Raw genomic sequence first — 27,883 nt, 5'->3', positions numbered from 1 at the left:
CGAAGTGGCCGATGACTGCAATAACGACACGGATGGAGAATCTTCCGCCTTCATATTGAGTGGATACATAAATGGGGAAATTATTGTTAGCTAATGCTACACACTACCGCAAGGCCGAGAGATAAATACGTAAACTTGACTCACCAGTGGAGGGATGTGGACGAATAGAGTGGGAATAGCGGTTGAGAGCAATTTTCGCCTCGCTCGCGGTGTGTTCTTCTTTATTAGCAATGATGTGGAGTACATGTCTGAGCTAAAGTGCCTGCTGCAGATGCGGTATCGATCACCCCTCTTGTCCGCAAAGACTTCTAGGACTCTACTTTCAAGCTCAGACGGTGGATATCCGCAATATCGGACCCATTCTCTTATCTGATCTATTGTCTTAGGGAAAACATGCATTATAGTACCTTCAGATTTATTATGGGTCTTCGAAGGGCAACCGCCAATGGAACAGGCAGGCATTGTGGAAAGTTCTGAAAAGTAAAGATCAACAATTCTCTATGAATACCAATGTAAACTCAGAACATGTGACTAGTTCCTTGCATGTACTGTCTTGAACGAAAAGAAATTGGACGCAAAATGATTATGGTACATGGCCTTACCTTGACGAACAAACAGTTAGATGCAGGGATCAGAGTAGTTTCTTGTCGTAGAACAGGGAGCAGTTCACAGGTTGCAAACTGAGGAGTTTCCTCGAAGTGTTCACGGAAGTTCACAGAGACGAAGAGCAGATAACCAGCACCTTCACGGGTTGACTAGCAAAGCGCAAAGAAGTGCTCATTAGAAATATGAAGTGGGTTATAAAGAATTCGAAACAGGGGTGTGTTTGTGAATGAATGACGTGTATATGTCGTGGCATTATGCGGTTTGCAGGGGGCCGCCCAGCGTGAGGGGGGATGCTTGGCAGGAGACACGGGGTCTGGAGGTAGACATGGGAACAACAAACCATGCTCTATAGACCACTTTGAAGTGTACATGGTCTTTGGCACCTCTTGGCCTTTATCGCTCCCTGACAGCTCCACTTGGCAGCACAAGTACCCCGGTGCGAACTGGCGAACTGCCTTTGATAGGGCGGGGGGTGGATTGGGGCGGTGGTCGTGCAGACAAGACACAGGAAGACTCGTGAATGGAGACACACTTATGTGGATTGCAGGGGGCCGTCCAGCGTGAGAGGGGATGCTTGGCAGGAGACACGGGGTCTGGAGGTAGACATGGGAACAACAAACCATGCTCTATAGACCACTTTGAAGTGTACATGGTCTTTGGCACCTCTTGGCCTTTATCGCTCCCTGACAGCTCCACTTGGCAGCACAAGTACCCCGGTGCGAACTGCCTTTGATAGGGCGGGGGGGGGGTGTGGATTAGGGCGCTGGTCGTGCAGACAAGACTCGTTTGCCGCAGGGCCTCACCAAGGAGAGGCCATCTAACTGCATGTAAGAGGCAGGCTGAAGGATCTAGTACATGGAAGGCAGGGGGGTGAGTTTATAAATACCTCAGCCTCCCAGGAGAATATATGGGTGCAGTTCACCCTGGAGACCCTGGATGCCTAGGCAGTTAGTCAGCAGCAGGCTGGCCTGTGGTGGCAAGGCGGCACGGGCCAGAGGGGGTCATCTCTGTACCCGGTGCCCAAAAGGATGATTTATTATGATCAACCATATTGATTATTTACCTATAACCATGTTTTGTATCAATAAAATCCAACGGCCTTCCTTTTATTGCCAACGCTTGAACAAGTATTTTTGGGGGAGGAGGCAAGGCCGGGAGGCTTGATGCCAACCCGCAAAATAACATATGTATGTCTGCTGCATATGGGTTCAACGGTTATGTGGATTGAAGGTGGGCGGCCAGCGTGAGGGAGGATGCTGGCCGGAGACATGTGGTGTGACAAGACAAGGCACAGGAAGACTATTCAATGGAGACACACTAGATTCATTTAAAAAATCAAAACAACCATTGTTAAAATATATGTTGGGTTTTATTTTAGATCTTAATTTCAATTGAACATAAATAATAAACATTACACATTGTAAAGTTCCGGTTGCAGCACATCCAGGGAAAATCTGCGGTATTGTCCACTGTCGCTGGGGAAATGTTGTCTAATGGCAAGTACCGCACAGGCAGGTATTACTCTCCGAACGCGGTGTCCGAGCCTCCCGTGAAGCCACCAAGTGAAGCAACGATAGGCCACCAGCCTGTACCACCTGTGAAAATGAAAGATGCAAACTGTATTAAAATGACAAAACTTTCTTATCACTGTCGATTCAGGTAAAAAATGTCATTCTGCTTTGAAAAAAATTCTATCTAGAAAATGCACAATATGGAACCAATTTACATGCATTCGAATGATATGTAGATGTAATTTTATATGTGGGAGACGACCATGACATAGTAGTGGCATCACTGACATCACAACCAGAGTATACTTACTCGTTACTCGGATTACGCGGACGAACAGTGCCGCGAAGTTCGTGCATAAGCACCATCATCATCCTCAACACGGTCCGTGAGAGGCAGGCTTCCCTGAACTCTGGCAGCTCGGTGATGCATTGCGGACTTGGCTCGCCTTCCGAAATGGAGGCCAAGCACCCGGAATTTTCACGGCAGAAGCAGTTCTCCTCCTCAGTTGGCATTAGCTCGCACCGATTGCACGTGCACCAGGTGGAGACGCCGTCCATGCGACATGGTCCAGGCTCTTCATCCGTTGACTGGTCCTCCCAACTGCCGTCCGAATCCCCATCGTTTCCGCGTGCTTGCCTTTCCAGTAGTTCCTCCTCTGTGTACTCGGGCTCGTACATATACGGCATTATTGTAGCCATTGTGTGGTAAAGAAAGTAAAATAATTTACAAGGATGGTACAGGCCTAGAAGCGGCGCACAGAAACGAGTCACAGAATACTCAAAGTAACACAGCGAGAGTAATGGAATCGAAAATCTGCTGCTGTGTGTTGTGAAACGGTGTGTTTATACTTATTGAGGAAAGAAGCGTCCTGCCATTTCCATGGCGACACTTCATTAGCTGAGGCGCAGCGATTGTTGACACGAAACGTGCTTTGGCGTTGGGAAATGGGCGGTACGCGTCTGCTGATGTCAGGCTCAGGGGCGGGGGATTTGATTTAGTGCCGCAAAAGCAGGTGAGCCAGGGCGATGGGGGGAAATGATAGGATTATCAGAAAATGGCGGCTGATTTCGAGTGCGTTAATGGACGAAAAGTCGGGTAAGGTCCATAGGAAAGTTTTCTACGATCTACCGAGTTATGCTTAAAAACACATGGCCGAACCGTAGGGACAATAAAAAAAAAGTCCCGGAACTCTCCTTTAAAGATGCCCAGATTATACCAAATTGGACCTTCGAGGAGTATACCACCTGGTCCGAGTCAGAAAAGGAGATGAATGGAAAACCGCCTTCCGTACTAAGTACGGCTTGTTTGAATATCAAGTCATGCCCTTCGGGTTATGCAACGCTCCTGCGGCATTCCAATATTTCATGAATGCCATCTTAAAGGAGTTAATTGATGTGTGCGCCTTAGTGTACATAGACGACATCTTAGTATACTCAGCCTTGGAACAAGATCATGTCAGGCACGTTTGTTCAGTCCTCACCAAGCTCCGTCAACATCGCTGGTTTGCAAAGCTTGAAAAATGCTTTTTTCACGTCACCGAAGTAGAATTTCTTGGTTTTATCCTTACTCCAGGAGGCATCAGAATGGACGTGCACAAGGTAGAAGCCATTCTGAAATGGCCTTCACCGACGTCTCTGAAAGGGGTACAAAGCATTGTTGGGCTTTGTGAACTTCTACCACCGGTTCATCCCAGACTTCTCTCAGGTTGTGCACCCAATCACAGTACTATTATGAAAAAACAATAAAAAGTTTGCTTGGACCGAAGAAGCAGAAGAACCTTTCAGGAACTTAAACAAAGGTTTACCTTTGCTCCAATCCTGCAACATCCTCGTCCAGACCTCCCTTATGTCGTTGAAACTGATGCGTCCAGTCTCGCAATGGGGGCTGTCCTTTCACAGAGAGAACCGGAAACCGGCCAGCTACATCCTGTGGCCTTCTGGTCGAAAAAGTTCTCACCTCCAGAGATTAATTATGCCATCACGGACAAGGAACTCCTGGCTATCAAATCTGCCTTTAAAGCCTGGAGGCACTACCTTCTGGGGGCCAGACACACCATTACAGTCATCACAGAGCACTGAAACCTGCAATATCTCAAAACAGCCAAGGCCCAGTCCTCGCGCCAATTACGGTGGGCCCTTTTCTTCGCCGAATATGATTATGTAATCACATTTCGACCAGGAGTCAGAAACGGAAAAGCGGATGCCTTATCTCGCATGGGCATAGATTAAATAGTATATACAACTCCAGACCCAGTACCTATTATACCTGAAGACAAACTCTTGGGTATAACGACAGCCTTAACACAAGCAGAACTAGTAAAAGAAATCCAAGGGACAATGAATCCTGATGCCTACCTCGCATGGCAAACTCAAGGAGAACAATATACCATCAAGGACCACCTACCGTTTTTAGGGATCACCTATATGTACCCAAGAAGGAATAACAACAGCATATTATTTCAAACTATCACGATTCACTGATCGAAGGGCATCCTGGGATCGCCAAAACCCTAGCTAAGGTGAAAGAGAACTTTTGGTGGCCTACCTCGCGTAAGGACATCATTCAGTATATTCAGTCCTGCTGTGCCTGCGCACAAAATAAATCACAGAAACAAAAACCATCTGGCCTCCTACAACCATTGGACATTCCTCCAGTTCCATGTCACACTCTTTCCCTTGACTTCATCACTGATCTACCTTCAAGCCAAGGGTTCAAAACCATCCTTGTAGTTGTGGACTTATTCTCTAAGATGGCCCATTTTATTCCTCTTAAAGGACTCCCAGAAGCAGCCACTTTAGCAAAAGTGTTCCTGGAGGGCGTGGTTAAGCTACATGGCTTCCTTTCGGTTCTGGTCTCTGATCGAGACAGCCAGTTTGTTTCAAACGTCTGGAAAAAATGCTGTGCAATGGCGCAGATCGACGTTCAGCTATCTACTAGTCACCATCCCCAAACGGATGGCCAAACCGAGAGAACCAATCAGCCACTCGAGCAATATTTACGGTGCATGCTGCACCACGAACAAAGAAATTGGAAAGACCTACTATGGATAGCCGAATATGCATATAACAATTCTTTGCATTCAAGCACGGGACAAACGCCCTTCTATACCCTTCATGGCAGACATCTACGTACCTCTGAACTAGACCTTCCAGCCAGCTTGGAAATGCCAGTGGTAAAGACTCTACACACAACCATTACTCAGGCTTTCAAAAGGGCAAAGGAACACCTTATTCATGCAAAAGAAAAACAAAAGAGATTCACCGACCAACACCGGAAAAAGGCCCCTGATTATCAAGTAGGAGACAAAGTTTGGTTAACCGCTAAATTCGTACCCATCAAGGGAACCCGGACCTTTCATCCCAGATTCTTAGGACCCTATACCATTAAGGCAATTACGAACCCAGCAGCCGTGAAACTGGATTTACCACCTAATCTACACATCCACCCGGTATTGCATGTCTCCCTCCTGAAACCAATGCAACCCGGCACACAGATTGGGACACCACCTAAACCCATACTTGTTGACGGAGAACCAGAATTCGAAGTCAAAGATATCTTGGATTCTAAATACTCTAGGACCAAGCTATATCATCTCATCAGTTGGCAAGGATTTGGACCACAAGATAGATCCTGGGAGCCCAGTGAGAATATCCATGCACCATGTCTAATCAGGAAATTCCATCGGAACTTCCCAACCAAACCTGGGCCAGACAGAAGGAACACCATGGGAGAGGCCTTAGGGGGGAGTGCTGTCACGACCATCACCCAAAACCCCCTCTGGCAAACCCATTGGCCAGGTGGAGTCAGGACTCGGGCCTCTAGAGCCTGGCATCCTCTTCAAAAGCCCTCATGGGGCCAGTCCTGGTGCCTATGGCGCCAGGCTCATACACCATGAACAACAATGTGCTTGGGAACTACTTTATTGTGTTGTCAGCTAACATGGAGGCATCCACATAGCTTGGTTCCTAAGAACCAAGCTATGCGGTCTAGTGATATGGGTGTGGCAGGCCTGGAACTACTTTCCCTGGTACTACTTTACCTGGGCTATATTATAAACCACACCCTGACTGCAGAATATGCTTCGTGTTACTTTGCAGCTTGCAACGTGACGCTCACCGTGTCCAGCTATTCCCTCGAACCTCGGAGAAGCAGAACCTGCAAGGAGACAAAAGGAACATCATTAGCAGCAGCATCTTACCTGCAGTCTTCATCTTTAAACACTCGCAGCTACTGAGAACAGCGTCCTCGAATCTGCACGCCTCCCGGACAGAACGACCTGAAGGAGGAAGATAGAGGCAACATTAAAGAAAGCTGTAGAGACATTTACAAATTACGAACTGCTCAAAAGGCTTTCCTGGCTGGTCGCCTCTCGGCTGGCACCACTCCGGACATTCCACTCACGCTGAAGAACACCGCGACCTACAAGGAAGGAAAACACAGGTTAGCAAAGGCAAGACTTTGCAGCGCTGCTCATAGCGCTTTCTTACCGCATCATAGCGCTCTTAATGCGCCATCATTTACCAGCGGGGCTCAATCAAGCCAGCTTGCTGCGCTGAAGCTCCGCATACCTAAGGGAGAAAAAAAGAGACATTTTAAACAAAGAAAGGCATGCAGGATATCAGCAAAACTAAAGAACAGCAATAAGACCTACCTGAACAATATCAAACGGGCTGGCGTCAGTGAAGTAACTGGACCGCACTCGCCCATGAAAGACAACGCGCCCCTGCAAAGAAGGCAGGACGGAGAGCACGCCTAATTCTACCACAAGGCAGAACGTTCCCCGCAGACCACATCAGGCAAAGCTGAGAAGCATACCAGCGAGTAACCCAGCTGGGTGGCGTCCCTGTGGATACCAGGTGAGCGTAACAGAACACAAAGCCTACCATAACAAATCCACCTGGGCACCATGGAGACATCTGAAATGGACCAATTGACCCAATTACTAGGAGAGCTTCGTGCTGAGGTTCATTCTGCCCGACAAGAGACTAATGCCCTCCGGAGAGACCTAATAGTGACCAGAGAACGCACTGAAGAGATTAGCAGGCAAAACTTGCAATCACAGGCAGGACAGATGCCTCTATCTGGAAGCAATCCAATGATGCAAAACCCTGCCATACCACCCACTCCGGTACAGATCATGTTACCTGGAACAGTGCCCCTGGCACCACCAGAAAGGTTCTCAGGCGACACACGGAAGTATGCGGCATTCATCAATCAATGCCGCCTTCATTTTTTTTGTAGGCCTGGAGCATTTCCAAACGACCAAGCTCAGGTAGCTTTTGTCTTATCATACCTGAGTGGTAGTGCAGCAGATTGGTCGGTGCCGTTGGTAACCCATGACGATCATCTATTACATGACTTTGGGGGGTTCCAGAGAGAAATGGAAAAACGTTTTGTTTTGCTCGCCATAACCAGGAACAAGCAGTAGACAATGAACTCTTGTCCCTCTGACAAGGGAATCAGGACTTGTTAACGTACATTGCTACCTTCAACAGACTGGTTGCCGAAGCTAGGTGGCCAGAAAACAAAAGAACCAGGTTACTCCATCGAGGCTTATGAGGCGAATTAAAGGACGTCTTAGCCCAGGTGGTTGATCCACACAGAGACTGTGCAGAATTCATAAATCTGGTTGTGCAGCTAGACCACCGGTTGCAGGACCAAAAGGCAGACCGGTCTAAGACGGACCCTCGGACTGTGTATGTTCCACCAAGGGAAAACACACCCCATGTACCTGAAAATGCTGTAGAACCCATGCAGATTGGAGGGATACGGCCTCCATTAACAAAACAAAAGCGGGACAAAAGAAGACACCAACAGTCATCAAGAATGCATGCCGTTGAAGCACACATCGATAGCGGAGCAGTTGGAAATTATATTGATCAAGAACTGGCAGCAGAGATGGGGCTTCCTTTGTGTTCTAAGCCAACTATGGACAAGGTAACCACCGTGGATGGGACAGAAATTGCTTCCGAACCAGTAACCCAGTGCACAGCCAGGGTAACCTTGCTGTGTCAGGACGGACATCGGAAGTCTATTTCATTCAATCTCATCAAGGCACCTCAGTTCAGGCTAAAACTATGTATGCCGTGGTTAGTTGCTCACAACCCTTTGATAGACTGGCAGGCACAAAAATTAACCTTCCCCAGTGACTGCTCCCCTGCCTGCTATTACCAAGAGGAGAAACCCGATGTCTGTATCCCCATGACTCCCGGAGCGACAGTATCAACCCTGGGAGCAACTAATACCTTGCCAAGTGAATACCATGATTTCCAGGATGTTTTCCGAAAGGACCAAGCCAATACATTGCCGCCGCACAGGCCCTATGACTGTCAGATCGACCTTGTTCCTGGTGCACAAATCCCTTGCGGCAGGATCTACGCTCTCACAGAACCAGAAAACCTTCATTTGAAATCCTATTTAGACGAGTACCTTGCAAATGGATTTATCCGTCCTTCGAAGTCCCCCGCAGCCAGTCCTTTGTTCTTCGTACCGAAAAAGGAAGGAGACTTGAGAACATGTGTTGACTACCACGCATTGAACCAGATCACCGTGAAGAACCGCTACCCCTTGCCACTTATCCCTGAGAAGCTAGACCAAGTTAAAGATGCCCAGATTTATACCAAATTGGACCTTCGAGGAGCATACCACCTGGTCCGAGTCAGAAAAGGAGATGAATGGAAAACCACCTTCTGTACTAAGTACGGCTTGTTTGAATATCAAGTCATGCCCTTCGGGTTATGCAACGCTCCTGCGGCATTCCAATATTTCATGAATTACGTCTTAAAGGAGTTAATTGATGTGTGCGCCTTAGTGTACATAGACGACATCTTAGTATACTCAGCCTCGGAACAAGATCATGTCAGGCACGTTTGTTCAGTCCTCACCAAGCTCTGTCAACATCGCTTGCTTGCAAAGCTTGAAAAATGCTTTTTTCACGTCACCGAAGTAGAATTTCTTGGTTTTATCCTTACTCCAGGAGGCATCAGAATGGACGTGCACAAGGTAGATGCCATTCTGAAATGGCCTTCACCGACGTCTCTGAAAGGGGTACAAAGCATGTTGGACTTTGCGAACTTCTACCACCGGTTCATCCCAGACTTCTCTCAGGTTGTGCACCCAATCACAGTACTATTACGAAAAAACAATAAAAAGTTTGCTTGGACCGAAGAAGCAGAAGAACCTTTCAGGAACTTAAACAAAGGTTTACCTCTGCTCCAATCCTGCGACACCCTCGTCCAGACCTCCCTTATGTCGTTGAAACTGATGCGTCCAGTCTCGCAATGGGGGCTGTCTTTTCACAGAGAGAACCGGAAACCGGCCAGCTACATCTTGTGGCCTTCTGGTTGAAAAAGTTCTCACCTCCAGAGATTAATTATGCCATCACGGACAAGGAACTCCTGGCTACCAAATCCGCTTTTAAAGCCTGGAGGCACTACCTTCTGGGGGCCAGACACACCATTACAGTCATCACAGACCACTGAAACCTGCAATATCTCAAAACAGCCAAAGCCCAGTCCTCGCGCCAATTACGGTGGGCCCTTTTCTTCGCCGAATATGATTATGTAATCACATTTCGACCAGGAGTCAGAAAATGAAAGGCGGATGCCTTATCTCGCATGGGCATAGATGAAATAGTATATACAACTCCAGACCCAGTACCTATTATACCTGAAGACAAACTCTTGGGTATAACGACAGCCTTAACACAAGCAGAACTACGAAAAGAAATCCAAGGGACAATGAATCCTGATGCCTACCTCGCATGGCAAACTCAAGGAGAACAATATACCATCAAGGACCACCTACCTTTTTTAGGGATCACCTATATGTACCCAAGAAGGAATTACAACAGCATATTATTTCAAACTATCATGATTCACTGATCGAAGGGCATCCTGGGATCGCCAAAACCCTAGCTAAGGTGAAAGAGAACATTTGGTGGCCTACCTGGTGTAAGGACATCATTCAGTATATTCAGTCCTGCGGTGTCTGCGCACAAAATAAATCACAGAAACAAAAACCATCTGGTCTCCTACAACCATTGGACATTCCTCCAGTTCCATGACACACTCTTTCCCTTGACTTCATCACTGATCTACCTCCAAGCCAAGGGTTCAAAACCATCCTTGTAGTTGTGGACTTATTCCCGAAGATGGCCCATTTTATTCCTCTTAAAGGACTCCCAGAAGCAGCCACTTTAGCAAAAGTGTTCCTGGAGGGCGTGGTTAAGCTACATGGCTTCCTTTCGGTTCTGGTCTCTGATCGAGGCAGCCAGTTTGTTTCAAACGCCTGGAAAAAATGCTGTGCAATGGCGCAGATCGACGTTCAGCTATCTACCAGTCACCATCCTCAAACGGATGGCCAAACCGAGAGAACCAATCAGCTACTCGAGCAATATTTATGGTGCATGCTGCACCACGAACAAAGAAATTGGAAAGACCTACTATGGATAGCCGAATATGCATATAACAATTCTTTGCATTCAAGCACGGGACAAACGCCCTTCTATACCCTTCATGGCAGACATCCACGTACCTCTGAACTAGACCTTCCAGCCAGCTTGGAAATGCCAGTGGTAAAGACTCTACACACAACCATTACTCAGGCTTTCAAAGGAGCAAAGGAACACCTTATTCATGCCAAAGAAAAATAAAAGAGATTCGCCAACCAACACCGGAAAAAGGCCCCTGATTATCAAGTAGGAGACAAAGTTTGGTTAACCGCTAAATTCGTACCCATCAAGGGAACCCAGACCTTTCATCCCAGATTCTTAGAACCCTATACCATTTAGGCAATTATGAACCGAGCAGCCGTGAAACTGGATTTAGCACCTAATCTACACATCCACCCGGTATTGCATGTGTCCCTCCTGAAACCAATGCAACCCGGCACACAGATTGGGACACCACCTAAGCCCATACTTGTTGACGGAGAACCAGAATTCGAAGTCAAAGATATCTTGGATTTTAAATACTCTAGGACCAAGCTATACTATCTCGTCGATTGGAAAGGATTTGGACCACAAGATAGATCCTGGGAGCCCAGTGAGAATATCCACGCACCACGTCTAATCAGGAAATTCCATCGGAACTTCCCAACCAAACCTGGGCCAGACAGAAGGAACACCATGGGAGGGGCCTTAGGGGGGAGTGCTGTCACGACCCTCGCCCAAAACCCCATCTGGCAAACCCATTGGCCAGGTGGAGTCAGGACTCGGGCCTCTAGAGCCTGGCATCCTCTTCAAAAGCCCTCATCGGGCCAGTCCTGGCGCCTATGGCGCCAGGCTCATACACCATGAACAACAATGTGCTTGGGAACTACTTTATTGTATTGTCAGTCAACATGGAGGCATCCACATAGCTTGGTTCCTAAGAACCAAGCTATGCGGTATAGTGTTTTGGGTGTGGCAGGCCTGGAACTACTTTCCCTGGTACTACTTTACCTGGGCTATATTATAAACCACACCCTGACTGCAGAACATGCTTTGTGTTACTTTGCAGCTCGCAACGTGACGCTCACCGTGTCCAGCTATTCCCTCGAACCTCGGAGAAGCAGAACCTGCAAGGAGACAAAAGGAACATCATTAGCAGCAGCATCTTACCTGCAGTCTTCATCTTTAAACACTCGCAGCTACTGAGAACAGCGTCCTCGAATCTGCATGCCTCCCGGACAGAACGACCTGAAAGAGGAAGATAGAGGCAACATTAAAGAAAGCTGTAGAGACATTTACAAATTACGAACTGCTCAAAAGGCTTACTTGGATGGTTGCCTCTCGGCTGGCACCACTCCGGACATTCCACTCACGCTGAAGAACACCGCGACATACAAGGAAGGAAAACACAGGTTAGCAAAGGCAAGAGTTCGCAGCGCTGCGCATAGCGCTTACTTACCGCTACATATTGCTCTTAATGTGCCATCATTTACCAGCGGGGCTCAACCAAGCCAGTTCGCCACGCTGAAGCTCCGCATACCTAAGGGAGAAAAAAGAGACATTTTAAACAAAGGAAGGCATGCAGGGTAGCAACAAAACTAAAGAACAGCAATAAGACCTACCTGAACAATATCAAACGGGCCTGTGTCAGTGAAGTAACTGGACAGCATGAAAGACAACGCGCCCCTGCAAAGAAGGCAGGACGGAGAGCATGCCTAATTCTACCACAAGGCAGAACGTTCCCCGCAGACCCCATCAGGGCAAAGCTGAGAAGCTGTCAGAATTCTTCCTCACAAACTTGACCACGTAGTGTAGAGGAAGAATTCTTTCTATCAATATACCTCTCTGAATGGATAAAGGAACATCCAGAAAGATCGATTAATCGAAAGACTGGAATCCTTGGAGACCTCGTGGCTGTGAAGAAAGATACATTAAATTAATAAGGAAATTTCAATAGCGAACTTCCTAACCGCTATGTTAGATAACAGTATGGACAGGTAAGAATAACCCTTGGACAGCCAATGTGAGGGAAAGGTCCTATCTACCCGTATGGATTGGTGTGACCCACTTTCCCGAACAAAAAGGAAAAGAAAAATAAGAATGAAGCAAGAGTTACCGTACGTGAAGTCAGAATAGATCCTCTAGATCTCTCCCACGGTGCAGTTGAGGCTGAGTTCGGGTCTAGGTCGTCAACGAGTCCCCACGAGGATGTTAGGATGGAAACACAACACTCCCACGTAGCAGCGGAGGCTGGCAAGATCCCGCGGTGCAGCTGAGGCTGAGAACTCCTAATCCCACGATGCAGCGGAGGCTGGTACTATTCCGCGGTGCAGCAGCGGCTGAACCTCTCCAAACCCGCAAGGAGGCGTAAGAGAAAGAAGAAGAAGTCAAACACACGGAAAATCCGAATTCAAAAGGCGTCAAAAACAAGGGGGTCAAGAACAGCAAGCCGAAGTCCAGTCCGAATCAAAACACAAGCGGGCGGTGACAGAACCAGGGAGCAGGCAAGTAGCGAGTCCAGGGACGAGTGCCGTAAGTCGAAAAAACCAGAAGTTCCAGGTACCAAAACAGACTAGGGAAATCCAAAAAGCAGGTCCGAGAAAGCGTAAGCAGAATCACAACAATGCACGAATTGAAGCAGTAAACCAAAGAAAGCTCATTCAGAAGCACTGAACTTAGGACAGGGCGGAGTTTAAGAAGAGGAAGTCATGTGACTAGTGCTTTCTTCCTGAATACCGACTCCCTCCCCTTGACAACGGCTTCCACCGTTGCCAAGGCAACTTCCAAGCCCTTCTGCGTGAATCGGGTCGGAAATACAGGATTCTTTTGCTGCCTTTCCGTTTTACAATAGGTTTAGCGAGACACTTGGTGAATGGCGGGTTTTTTGGAAACCGTTTCGAGTCCCGTGGCGTGACAGTACCCTCCCCAAAAGGTAGACCCCCTCTCCGGGAAGCCCAGAAGTCGGCAATCAAGCGTGGGGCATGGATATGTCCCACGGGTTCCCAAGTACGGTCCTCTGGCCCATAACCCTTCCAATCAACGAAATACCATCGAATGCCCTTGGATACCTTAGTGGAGAGGATCTTGCGAACCTCGTATTCCTCCTCGCCCTGTATCTGTAGAGGTAGCGGACGTGAAGGCAGGGAGGTGTTTGGGTAGAAAGGTTTCAGAAGGGACACATGGAATACCGGATGTATCCGCCACTTCACAGGAAGGCGCAGACGCACCGTCACTGGATTAATTAATGCAGTGACCAAATAAGGACCCACATAACGAGGCAAGAGGGCCCTTCTCCCTGGCAAGTGCAGATTTTTTGTAGATAACCACACCTTCCCACCCACAGAATAGTTAGGGGCTGGAGAACGATGAGCGTCAGCATAGTGTTTGGTGCGTTCCTGAGCCAGTTCCAAATGATGTTTAACCTGACCGCGGATCGACACCAAACGCTCCACACAAGAGGCTGCTGCGGGATGGTTAGAAGGACAAACAGGGGACATCGGCAAAGACCTAGGATGACGTCCAAATAATGCAAAAAAGGGCGAGGACTGAGTAGAGGAGTGCAGAGAATTATTATATGCAAACTCCGCCATAGTAAGGACTGAGAGCCAGTCGTCCTGATATTGATGGGTCAGACATCTTAGGTATTGCTCCATGGTGGAATTCAAACGTTCCGTTTGTCCATCTGTCTGGGGATGATAAGAGCTAGAATACCTGTCATCAATACCAAAAGAGGCAGTCAAGGATTTCCAAAAATGAGAGGTGAATTGTGAACCCCTATCCGAGATGATAACAGAGGGAAGACCAAAGAAACGGAAGACGTTCTTTAGAAACAACTCCGCCAACACCGGAGCAGTAGGTATCCCATGACAAGGTACAAACAAGGCTAACTTGGTAAAATAGTCAATGACGACCCAAATAGTATCGAAACCGGACACCGAAGGCAGTTCAACCACGAAGTCCATGGATATCATATACCAAGGCTGGTCTGGTATGGGCATGGATTGAAGTAGACCTACTGGTTTAGCATGGGTACTTTTACACTGGGCGCAAACGTAACAACGAGCGATGTATTCAGTAATATCTTTACCCATGGATGGCCACCAACACCATCGATGTAATAGATCCATGGTTTTCTTAGTACCGGGATGTGCTGCCACCTTAGAATCATGGCACCAACTAACTGCTTTCTTTCGCGTAGTCTCGTCTGGCAAGTATAACAAACCTTTGGCATACGGAAGACCCCTGATAATATCAAGACTCAATCGTCTAACCTCGTCTGGACTTTTCTGCACCCAAACCAGTAGTTCAGAACGAAGAGTGGGTTTCAGAGTACAAGCACATACCACCTGATGGGGTAGAAGCAACTGCTTCTCGGGTCGGTTCACAGAAGGAACACCATGCATACGTGACAATGCATCAGCTTTGGTATGTAAAGACCCAGGTCTGTATGTTATGGTAAAGTTAAACATCGAAAAGAATTCATGCCACCTTGCATGTCGAGCCGTGGAACATTTAATCGATTGTAAGGCTAGTAAGTTCTTGTGATCTGTGAATACCTGGACTGGTACTGCTGAACCTAATAAGTGATGTCGCCAGGTCGTAAACGCATCCCTGATGGCCAACAACTCTTTCTGTTATGGTATAGTTGCTTTCATAAGATGTTAATTTTCGTGAATGAAAAGCGACTGGGTGCAACCCATGAGTATCTGGGCATACCTGAGACAGGATCGCACCCAGAGCTATGTCAGAAGCATCAGCTTCAACCACAAAAGGAAGGGAAGGATCAGGATGTTGAAGAATGGGAGCGGTTGTAAACGCTGTCTTGAGATTAACAAAAGCTTTAGTACAATCCTCTTCCCATATAAACGGCTTTTTACTGCTTGTGAGAGCAGTTAAAGGAGCCGCCACTGTAGAGAAGTCCCTAATGAATCTTCTATAGAAGTTTGCAAATCCCAAAAAGGATTGGAGAGCCTTAAGTGATTTAGGGATTGGCCAATCTAACACTGCTTTGACTTTAGATTGGCTCATTTGTATTCCCTTGGACGTGATATCATACCCAAGGAATTCCACTTCCGTGGCATGGAAGATACACTTCTCTAATTTAGCATACAGGCGGTTCTCTCGAAGCCGTTGTAAGACCTGGGTGACATGTTGTACATGAATATCATAACTAGCTGAGTATATCAAAATGTCATCCAAGTAGATTACAAGGAATTGATCGATCATATCATGAAAGACATCATTTATGAAGTATTGGAAGGTAGCAGGGGCATTACAAAGTCCGAATGGCATAACTCTGTATTCAAAAAGGCCATATTTAGTTTTGAATGCAGTCTTCCATTCATCCCCACTACGGATTCTAACCAAATTGTAGGCTCCTCGGAGATCTAATTTGGTAAAAATAGCTGAAGAACCCAGCTGATCCAACAAGACAGAGATTAGAGGAATAGGATAATGATTCCTAATAGTGATTAGATTCAGAGCCCTGTAGTCGATACATGGACGCAGATCCCCTTCCTTCTTTGGAACAAAAAATAGGGGAGAAGCCGCGGGAGATCGAGAAGGACAAATAAACCCAGACTGAAGAGACTGGTCAATGTATTCTTTGAGTACTTGGTCCTCCTTGTGCGTCAATGAATAAACCCTCCCGGAAGGTATCTTGGCTCCAGGAATAAGATCTATGGGGCAGTCATAGGGTCTATGAGGTGGTAAAACCATGGCACTTCCTTCATCAAATACGTCTTGGAATTCAGCATATTCTTTAGGTAATTCCCCTGTGAGCACTGCTCCGATGGTGGACGTAACCTCCAGCAATGGAAGACATGGGTTATCTACTGGAGATTTCGACTGCCAACACTGGTTTTCACAATGTTCAGACAGGAATTCAATAGTGTTCGTGAACCAATCAATGGTTGGATTATGTGTTCGAAGCCAGGGAATCCCTAGGATTAACTTGAGCTGTGGGGCTGAAATTACATCGAATCCCATGGTCTCAGTGTGCCCCTGACAGATTTCCATAACCAGGTCAATGGTTTGATGGGTACCCATACCAGACAACAAGGAAGAACCATCAACAGCATTAACAGCCACTGGTTTGTCCTTCGCAAGAATAGGTAAGGCTAACTCCTTGGCATATAGTGAATCAATATAATTTCCTGTGGCACCCGAATCAAGCACCGCAGTAGCTGGAATTGACTTCCCAGGAGGGAACAGGAACATAACTTGGATAGTGAAAGGCATTACCAAGTTGGAGTCCATAAACAAAGAAGGACTCGACAAACGGACTCCTCTTATTGTCGAGCTTTCCAGTTTCCCTGTTTCTTTATGGGTTTCTTAGTACATTCTTTCAAGAGATGATCGGAAGCACCACAATAGAAACATAAATGATTCTTTCGTCTGTTTTCCCTTTCTTCTGGAGAAAGGGGTCCCCGTGTGGCTGCTCCAATTTGCATGGGCTCAGGACCTCCTGCAGTTGGAATGGGGTTAATTGATTCTGGAGGAGGTAACCCCTTTTTCTCACCCTTTCTGGCGGCCTTACGGGCATCGATCTGCAGAACCAGTTCCAACAATCCTGGAAATGTGTTAGGAACAACTGGTACTAAAGCAAGAGTGTCTTTCAATGTATCGGACAACCCTTTGTAAAAGAGCGAGGCCTTCTTATCATCTGGCCACCCTGTCTCAGCAGCCAGTTGATTAAACTTGGCCAAATACGCCAGAAGGGTTGAATCCCCCTGTTGTAAATTTAACAGCTCCAACTCCATAACCTGGGCCTTGTACCGTGTATCGAACACTTTACCCATGGCTGCAATTAATGCATCGCAGTCAAACAGTAGAGGATTACCCTCTTCCAATAAAGGGTTAGCCCATGCTGCAGCAGTACCCCCAAGGTGGGATAACAGGAAGGCTGCTTTAGTTGCGGAATCAGGGAAAGAACCTGGGCGACATAAGTAATGTAACCGGCATTGATTCAAAAAGGTCCTGAAGTGTTTAGGATCCCCATGAAACCGCTCAGGAGGAGCTAGCGGAAACTGTGAGGTGACATAAACCGGTCCTGCCTCGGCCTGTGCGGCTGCAGCACCTACACCCGAAGTGGACGGAGGTGGATGAGCCGGAAGGGAGGGGGGATGCATGGCCGTTTGTATCTCTAAGATCTGTTGTTGGGTCGTGGCATGTGCATTAGCCATGTCAGTGCGCAAGTCTGCCACTAACTGAAACAAATTGGCCAGGGTCTCTTTAGGTTCCATTTATGAGGCTTCTGAATTTGTCAGAGTTCTTCCTCACAAACTTGACCACGTAGTGTAGAGGAAGAATTCTTTCTATCAATATACCTCTCTGAATGGATAAAGGAACATCCAGAAAGATCGATTAATCGAAAGACTGGAATCCTTGGAGACCTCGTGGCTGTGAAGAATGATACATTAAATTAATAAGGAAATTTCAATAGCGAACTTCCTAACCGCTATGTTAGATAACAGTATGGACAGGTAAGAATAACCCTTGGACAGCCAATGTGAGGGAAAGGTCCTATCTACCCGTATGGATTGGTGTGACCCACTTTCCCGAACAAAAAGGAAAAGAAAAATAAGAATGAAGCAAGAGTTACCGTACGTGAAGTCAGAATAGATCCTCTAGATCTCTCCCACGGTGCAGCTGAGGCTGAGTTCGGGTCTAGGTCGTCAACGAGTCCCCACGAGGAGGTTAGGATGGAAACACAACACTCCCACGTAGCAGCGGAGGCTGGCAAGATCCCGCGGTGCAGCTGAGGCTGAGAACTCCTAATCCCACGATGCAGCGGAGGCTGGTACTATTCCGCGGTGCAGCAGCGGCTGAACCTCTCCAAACCCGCAAGGAGGCGAGTAAGAGAAAGAAGAAGAAGTCAAACACACGGAAAATCCGAATTCAAAAGGCGTCAAAAACAAGGGGGTCAAGAACAGCAAGCCGAAGTCCAGTCCGAATCAAAACACAAGCGGGCGGTGACAGAACCAGGGAGCAGGCAAGTAGCGAGTCCAGGGACGAGTGCCGTAAGTCGAAAAAACCAGAAGTTCCAGGTACCAAAACAGACTAGGGAAATCCAAAAAGCAGGTCCGAGAAAGCGTAAGCAGAATCACAACAATGCACGAATTGAAGCAGTAAACCAAAGAAAGCTCATTCAGAAGCACTGAACTTAGGACAGGGCGGAGTTTAAGAAGAGGAAGTCATGTGACTAGTGCTTTCTTCCTGAATACCGACTCCCTCCCCTTGACAACGGCTTCCACCGTTACCAAGGCAACTTCCAAGCCCTTCTGCGTGAATCGGGTCGGAAATGCAGGATTCTTTTGCTGCCTTTCCGTTTTACAATAGGTTTAGCGAGACACTTGGTGAATGGCGGGTTTTTTGGAAACCGTTTCGAGTCCCGTGGCGTGACAGAAGCATACCACCGAGTAACCGAGCTGGGTTGCGTCCCTGTGGATACCAGGTGAGCGTAACATCTCATCGGCATTCAACGGCTAAATCCTTTCAAAAAGACTCCTGCACATCAGACTAGTGGGAACCACATTATTTATTTATTTGCATTTTTAAAGCACTCACATATTATGCTGGATGACATCCTTCTTCTCATGCAGCACATAGACAACCTCCACATCACCCACCTGAAACATCACTGGTTGAGTACCTCAAGAATCCAGCCTACCACCACTTCTGTTCAACATCTAGTTGATCCTTCCTCTTGGAAATAATTTGCAAATCAGGCCTTTCCTGGCTTGCCAGGCCTATAATTAAGCCAAGGATACTCAAATCATCTACAAACTTGCCCAAAATATCCACCCCAAATCAACCGAACCTGGACATCTGCCTCTCAAATATATGCTCCCGGATGATGATAAACCTACTATAAGTAAACCCAACTAAAATGGAACTCATGAGATGTGGTACTTAAACGGTCTACGAAACAAATATTCTGTGACCTGATAAAATGGGAACCTGCCCCCAGCTGTAAACAGCCGTCAAACACATTGTATTCCTCATGGTCACTTCCCTCACACTCCAAGTTAAAGCCCAAGTAAGGCGCTGCTTCTTTCAAGGCAGATCCATCTGGTGCCTCATGCCATATCAAACATTCCTACAAAGAACCATGGTGGTCATTGCCCTAGTACTTTCCAGACTGGATTACATCAATAGCCTCCAGCTAGACCTCCCAGAACATTTGCTATACTGTCTATAAAGAGATATGCAAAAGGTCTGGGAGGCCCTCTACCGGGAACAAACACAGCCAAATAACCTGTTCTCTGGGAAGGTGCCTACTCGGGAGGGTCTACAACCACATTTTAGCTCACTGCATCATTCACCGATGAGAAATAACAATTTGCTTATCAGTCTGGACCCACCAACTTGGGCAGTCCAGCACCGAAATGTTAGACAATTCTCCACTGGACAAGAGTACCAACAGCAACCACGTGCCGGTTTCGACCTAGTTGGGCCTCATCAGTGAGGTGCAGCTGTGCATCTCGAAGCACAGTGAGCAAGGGGATCCATGTCTGGATTACCCTGTATAACTTTGGGTGAAACCTGAAGTTACTAAAAATTCACAAAAATGTCTTGGAGGCCCTCTACCGAGGAACAACACAGCCAATTAACCTTTTCTATGGGAAGGTGCCCGCTCTGGAGGGTCAACAACGACGTTTTAGCTCACTGCACCCTTCACAGAGGACAAATATCAATTTGCATATCAGCTGGTACCACGCACTTGGGCAGTCCAGTACCGAAACGCAAGGCAAATCTCCTATGAACAAGAGTACCATCAGCAACCCAAGGCACGTGTGGCGGTCTAATCGGGCCTCCCATCTTTCTCTCAAATGCTTGTACGTATGGGTGTAGGCAGGGAGGCTGGTGAGCATGCACAGCCCACTACACATTACAGTGTAACTCAGCGACTTTCCCAGCTGTATGATGCATCTCACACTGGGCACACAGGGCACGGGGGTGTAGCAGGTGAGTGAGCACAACATTAGTCAGTGCGGGATGAGCTGAAGTGCTGAGGAAACAGACAATTGTGCAGAAGGAACACCTGTGATAATCGACACACCATACAGACCCAGACAGTTCTGTGAACCAAATTACTGTGTTGTGTATGGCTTCCACAGCAAGCTGTTCACATCTATTTCCCTTTCTGAATGATACAACCTCCTTCTGTGATGTCATGGCAGAGGACTGTGGAATTCATAATCAACTGCTATGACATCACAGCACACGGATACATGTATTTTTTACCATTCTTTTCATTGTTTAGGTTGCATAGAGTGAGGGGAGAGGGGAAATGTGTCCTTTTTATGTTGTTATAGTTCCTTTCATCTCTCTGCTTCACAAAGGATGGAGGGGCCATGCACAACAAAAAAAAGTGGCTGGATAGCTTTCAATTATGGCGTGTATTCCACTTCTGGGGATGTCACTCAGAAGGGTGACATTCACATAAATTGTTTATCAGATGCCACTGGAATGTCTCGGTGGCATATATGCCCCCTAGTTGAACTCTACCCATCTCTAGTTGTGCGTGGAATTCTAAAAACACCTGCTCACATGGCACCAAACTCTTATCCTCAGGCAGATATTTCATGAATCAGTGATTTTGCTTTTGGAGTGTGTTATTGGCGGAATTCCAAAGCACAAGTAGCGCCAACCACATTCAAGGGGTCACCACAGTGGTCCATCAAAATGTCAGGAAACTGAGTTATAAATGACAATTGTACAAAAAAAATAATTGCACTAGGAAGAGCAGATAGTGGAGGTTAAAACGGGTGATTAGTTTGATGATGCTTACTGGTGTAGGAGCTCCGTGTTTACGGTATTGGAAAAAATGATGCTTGACTAAATTTTGCAAAAATACATTGAGATAATGGCCCTCATTAGGACCCAGGCGTTAAGGGGTTTACGGCGCCGTAAACGGCGCCGACCCTTAACGCCTGATTCCAAGGTCCCTTTGCGGGATCGTGATTTTAACGCCTGCTTTTTGCAGGCGTTAAAGCCCATGCCGCAAAGGGACCTTGGTGCTAATTACGCCACCGTAATTTACGGTGGCGTAATTAGCGCCTTTCCCCATTCCCATTATGCCCTATGGGGCAAAAATGGGAATGGGGAAGGGTAAAATGGGAAATGGGGATTTACCGCCCCACTCACCTTGGAATGGGGCGGTAAATCCGCCATCCACCATGGTGTAAACATAGTTTACACCATGGTGGTAAGGGTACGACCCAGGCGGTAACTTACCGCCTGGGTCGTAATGAGGGCCAATGTGTGTTTGGCCTACAATGTGGAGACAGCTTTATAAGATGTTCTTCTAGAGAAAAAGATTAGATGCAATACGACCCGAGAAAGTGAGAGTGAGAAATAAATATGAGCTGTGATTAAAACAAGAAGGGGGGGGTAACGGGGGGGGGAAGGGGGGGGGAGGGTGTGTGTGTGTGTGTGTGTGTGTGTGTGTGTGTGTGTGTGTGTGTGTGTGTGTGTGTCTCAGAACAATCGAGATCAGAGGTATTCAAACTTGTTTGTGCTGAGCACCCTTCAGTAAAAATATTGTTACTGCCCCCCCACCTTGATGCCATATCTGCTATATGTTGTATTATAAACAGTCGCCGTAATCCCTTTATGAAGAGACCTGCGTCTTCCCCACCCCCAGGGCATCCTTTGGGCCCTCCTAGGGGGGGGCAACCCCACAGTTGGAAGACAACTGAACTAGATATAGCAGCGCTGTTCAATGGGCCGACTCTTGCTGAGTCCAAGATCCGGCATCAGATGTCTGGCTGGTTCTCGGACCCGACCTGCCTCAGGCCTGACAAGGCTTTACCGAGTCCCGAGGTTGGCTGAGGCAAGCTGGGGGCTCGGTGATCTAATATGCTCTGTCCTCCTTCCCCCTCCTTCCCCAATTGGTCATTCTCCCGTTTGCATGCTTGATTTTCTCAGCCTGTGTTCTTTCTTCTGGGCTGAAAGGGGCACCACTGGAATCAATGGGTGATGACTATCACTTGGGTGGGAGCCACCACTGTTAAAAGCAGGCTTCCTACATACATGCTGGGCACACTATTATTTTCCAAATGTGCATTTTACACTTTCATAGAAAAAATAATTCCTTTCCAAACTCAAAAATGCTGCTTAAACTTGAATTCAGTAGTTTTCTTTGAAATGTGTTTCTTTTTTTTGTCGGACTACAACACAAATACCCTGTAATGTGTGTGCCCCTTCCTTTGTGTTTTATCACAGGTTTTATTTATAAAGATGTTATGTGCTTGTCAAACTGCTTAATCACAAATAAATGCTTCTGTTGTTCTGGCAGCAGTTGTTAGGAAATTAAACTGTGGGTTCATGGGTGACAACTTTTCATTTTCACTAAATGGGCAGAAATACACCCATCTTCGCTCTGAATATAAAATAAGCAAGTGACCAGCCCAACCCATGCCCTGGCCAAACACATTTTATAGCAATTGTTTTTTATAACCAATTTTTAATATATAGCATCTCAACAACAGTCTCTCAACCAGCTGAGCTATCCTGGTAGCCTTCTACTAAAGAGCATGGCTATGGATCCCTTAATGTACTAAAAATCACTGCATTATCAGCAGTATTTTGGGTGCACCACTTCCAGTGAAGTGATTTAAAGTGGAATTGATGTACAGTGTGCAGTTTGGAAAGAAGCAGCATGAAAGAAATTGCCCCATTTTAAAACTATTGAACATTTATATCTCTACTCCACACATGAATCGTAACAACCCTAGACAACATCGCCATAGAAAAACCTTTCACCCACTCACAAAAAAAAACAATGGCAAAATGGTTCACCCCACTACTCAGCGCCATGAAAAGAAAAAAACGAAAACTAGAATCAGAATGGAGGATCAACAAGAACAGGGCAAATAAACTGAAATATCTGCAACAGATCCGCTCATACAAAAAGGAAATACAAAAACCAAAGAGAAAACACTACGATAACCGAGTCTTCAAAGCCCCAAACACCCAAAAAGAACTCTTCAAAATCATAAATGAAATTAAAAAAAACACTGGGATGCAACAACACGCCCACCCCATCGACAAAACTATGCAATGACATAGCAGACCACTTCAAAAATAAAATCATCCAGACATATACAAATCAATTCTCAAAGAAGGCAGCTCCATGGAATACCACAGGAATGTACTCAACATTTCAATCGGAACAGGTAAAGTACCACAGGCCTTCAAAACGGCATACATCAGGCCGCTACTCAAAGATACTGCAGGAAACGTAGAGGACGTATCCAACTACAGATCCATGTCCAACATCCCGTACATAGCCAAACTGCTAGAAACGTACGTTTATAAAACAACCCAAGAATTCATAGAAGAGCATTGCCTACTCGAACAGGCACAAGTAGGCTTCAGACCAATGAGAGGAACGGAATCAGCTCTCCTCTCAATATGGGATGACCTACAAACGCAGACTCGGATAACAGCACGGCCTTGATACTCCTAGACCTTTCCGCAGCATTCGACACATCTCATAACAAGATTAGAAGGACTCGGAATAACAGACACAGCCCTACTTTGGATCAAATCCTTCCTAACAAACAGAACAGTATGGATGAAACCTTTCAAGTCCAACCCAAGAGATTCCACATGCGGAGTACCACAAGGATCATCTTTCTCCCCGCTCTTATTCAACATCTACCTATATCTATTAATCAAAATCATCAAAAAACACAGCCTCACCTGCTACAACTATGCCGACCACACACAAATAATCTTCAAAATACAAGACACCAGAGAAGAAAACACAACACTAGAGACCTGCCTTTGTAACATATTCAAATGGATGAATTTGAACCACCTAAAAATTAACCCAGGCAAAACAGTGATAATGATTGTCACAAAAAACGGAGGAGACAGCAACTACATCCTTTGGCCAAGAGAACTCGGTACGACCCCAACGCCATCGTCGATTGTAAAAAAACCTGGGAATCCTAATGGACAACAATCACACTTTAGAACCACAAGTAAATGCTCTACTCAAGAAATGCTTCTTTCTCCTACGAGCGGCAAAAAGGATCCTACCGTTCCTGTCATTCGCCAACAAAACACTTACCATCATCGCTCTGGTCATGTCCAGACTAGATTAAGCCAACAGCCTATACCTTGGTATGCCTGAATGACTTGAAAAAAAAACTACAATGCACACAAAATGCAGCAGCTAGACTCCTTCTCAAACTACCCTGAAGAGAACACATCATACCCGTGCTAAAAATACAACACTGGCTACCAATAAAACAACGAATAAAATTCAAATCAATGTGCATCACGCACAGAGCAATACACAACCAAGGCGCAGAATTTCTGAGAGATAAATTACGCCTACACCAGCCGACAAGAACGCTCAGATCAAGCGACGACATCCGCCTGGAACCAAAACCCTACAACAGAAGAAAACCAGGAGGATCCTCCTTCTCTCACCAAGCAATGAAAACCTGGAATGCCTTTCCACAGGATATATGGAATACAAGGAACCACCTAGTATTCAGGAAACTGCTCAAATCCTGGCTCTTCTCTACGTAACTAGAAGACCGGCGACATGAATGCCTACGCCGCTAAAACAAGGATGAACTAAGGCCCGCTCCAAGCGACAGAACACAAATTGAATCTAAGGAATGCACTCCACGAATACATAAGACATTATGAGAGATAGCAACAAGATGAGGACACTAAAGACTGAACAAATAAACAGAGCTAGACGGTAGCACTCGGGCGACTCAACCATAGCATCCCGACCTGTACCACACCCAAAGTTCCAGCTAAGTCACACAGATAGTAAGAAAAGAGGACACCACAACTCCTGCTCCAACACCCGAGGAGGAGTATAGACAAACCACCCTCACTATACACACACAGTCCACCAGGAAACAGGGAGTGCCCTGCACTAAGACCCTCCACAGCCATCCGGTCAAGAAAGGATAGCAACAACTAATCCCCCCGGTTTAGTGATTTAGTTCAAACCGAACTAGATTACCACAACGAGGATTCCCACCCCACAGCCCCCCCCAAGTCTCTGCGTGCCCAACTCTCCTGAAGGTTCACACGGCCACCTCTCGCCCGGCTTGCCGCGCGTGCTTCACCACACTGCACTCACAACAAACTAACCACACTTGGACAGCGCCAATAGTGCACGTGATGGCGCCCCGGTCCGAAGCCAACACTGAGCACAGCGCACGGTGTGTGCCAAGCTGGGGCCACCGGCGGCCCACCGCCTCTCTCTCTCCCTCATGCTCCCTCCTCCCCTGACTGGCCAAACCGCCCCTTTCTTGCTTGCAGATCCGCCAGAGCGCCTCGGGACCGGCTCCGTTGGTTGGGGTGCACGATATAGGTGCCTTTAGCATTTAACATGTAATTAAGAATGTTAGCATGCTGCCACGCTTATATGGAATTGTGAAGATTACTAGGTGCAGCATGTGGTTGGAGTGAGGGATGTTGGCGTGTCCCGTACTTGGATGGAGTTCTAGGCATTGACCTGGAAGGCTTCCTGGCGGAAGTATGGGGGTTGGTGGGTGCCGCACTTGGACAGAATTGTGAATGTTAGCATGTTAAAATATCATATAACTCGCTAACAAAAAAAATAAAAAACTCAACATCTGCATAGTTATCACACTAAAAAAACTCACAAAACCATTTCTCGCCAAGAACGCAACAACACATAAGCCGTACCAACAGCACACGAGGACTGACATCGATCCGATACTCGCACCAAAGCTCAGCACCCGGTGTATACCGAGTTGAAGCTGCCAACAAAACACTACTCCTCTCACTATCCTACTTCCTCTTCACCTTACTAATCCACCCCACCTTCTCGTTTACAGATCCACCAGAGCGTCTGGGGACCAAACCCATTGGTGACGGTGCGCGGTACAAATACCTTTAACATTTAACATTTCCTTTGGCCGGAGTTCAACTGCGAGTTCCGCCCCCAGAACCCCGCCCCCTCCTACACACTCCACCCCTTGTGGGATCCTCCTTTAAATTTGTTCTATTTCCACCACTGGTTACTGGTTACAATTGCATTCCTCCTAATTTCAGTCAAGACAGCACTATACCTGAGTAATTTCCTTATTCTTCCAGTAAGCGTGGAAAATGCAACACTGAGCTCAGTCAGACGCCTCATGTTGCTGAGTTTCTCACCAATGCCGCTGAGAACAAGTTCGTCTTCCGCTGTAAATCTCTGCGTGTTGAATGTCCGGGTGGGCAGGGTGAGTGCCATCAACTCTGGAAAGGCGACACCACCAAGCAGAACTTCCAAGTGCCCCATATCTAGTTTGACATTGTGAACTACTTCAAGTTTCGTCAGAGACTCGGGCTCTGCCAGCCTTAGGATGTAGAAGAGTTTTCTAGGGACCAGGCTGTCGGCTCTGAACGTCAGACAGCGAATCTTCAGGGGGGAATGGCACCTCATCAGCAAGGACTGCACCACCAGCTCATAGTTGCGCTCTGTGACGAACAAATCGGTGAGTACATCAACCGAAATGTCCATGGCAGCTGGTTGGTGCCTGCTCCCTTGCACCTCCACAAGCAAATCAAAACAAAGCTGGCTGATGCGTTCGGTTCTTTTCCATTTCCCCAGGGTCTGCTTGCATTTGCAAGACTGGAACTCGACGTCTTTTAATCCGGTGAAGTCCACGACTTTCAGCCTCTTGGTGTAGGTATCGGCGCAGTTTAAAACGTACTCGCGGAGGCCCGTCAGGCAGGCCTCCAAACAGACTCGACAGGCCCAGTGGCTAATGTCTTCCGGGTGGTCATCCGTTTGACCCAACAGTTTGCCCAGGTCAAAGTCCTTGAGAGGCCAATTCTTAACAAGCTCATGAATTATTTCCCCTTGTTCAAACAAGTAGCTGGCTTTGAAGAGAAGCGGGTATAGGTTCTGCGCCACACTCGTCAGGTGTTTCCGGGCAATGCACACGTTGGACACGAGGACCTCGGCGCTGAGGAACTTCAACGTCTTCATGGCTGTTCCTCGTCTGATTCCCTCCCAGCACCACAAGCTCCGAGCCACCTACTCTCCGTGACAGGGCAGCGGAACGCTATCGCTGCTTTATTTTTAGCCGCAGCTGCTGTGGATGGGATAAGGAATGTTTTCGTAATATAACACTGCTGGTCACGTGGGGTATTGTGTATCTATTCTATTTCATATCTCTATTTTGGGGCTTGGAAATCATTCAAAGTTGACTTGGCTAAATTGACGTGGGGCCTGTTGAATGAATCTGCCTATTTAGAAGTAACATGAAGTATATTGCCAGGGAAGTGCGTTTTCTTGCAGAGAATGTACGTGCTTGAGAGAGTTTTTTAATTATT

At 46.9% G+C, this 27,883-nt stretch overlaps 1 protein-coding gene across 1 annotated transcript in view; it reads right to left on the bottom strand.

Annotated features, from left to right (window-relative positions):
- The window catches only part of LRRC14B (leucine rich repeat containing 14B), a 53,934-nt gene extending 26,346 nt beyond the window's left edge, over window positions 1-27,588 (bottom strand). Inside the window, exon 1 of the mRNA XM_069620598.1 lies at window positions 26,632-27,588. Within this exon, the coding sequence (XP_069476699.1) occupies window positions 26,632-27,536 (905 nt within the window). The 5' untranslated portion in view covers window positions 27,537-27,588. The remainder of the gene's footprint in view (window positions 1-26,631) is intronic.
- Between the last annotated feature and the right edge of the window lie 295 nt (window positions 27,589-27,883).

Source organism: Ambystoma mexicanum, chromosome 5q, assembly GCF_040938575.1.
Source record: "Ambystoma mexicanum isolate Mex_15411 chromosome 5q, UKY_AmexF1_1, whole genome shotgun sequence".
NCBI classification, from domain to species: Eukaryota; Metazoa; Chordata; class Amphibia; order Caudata; family Ambystomatidae; genus Ambystoma; species Ambystoma mexicanum.
The sequence above is the reverse complement of the archived record's forward strand: the minus strand, read 5'-3'. Positions and strand labels throughout refer to the sequence as shown.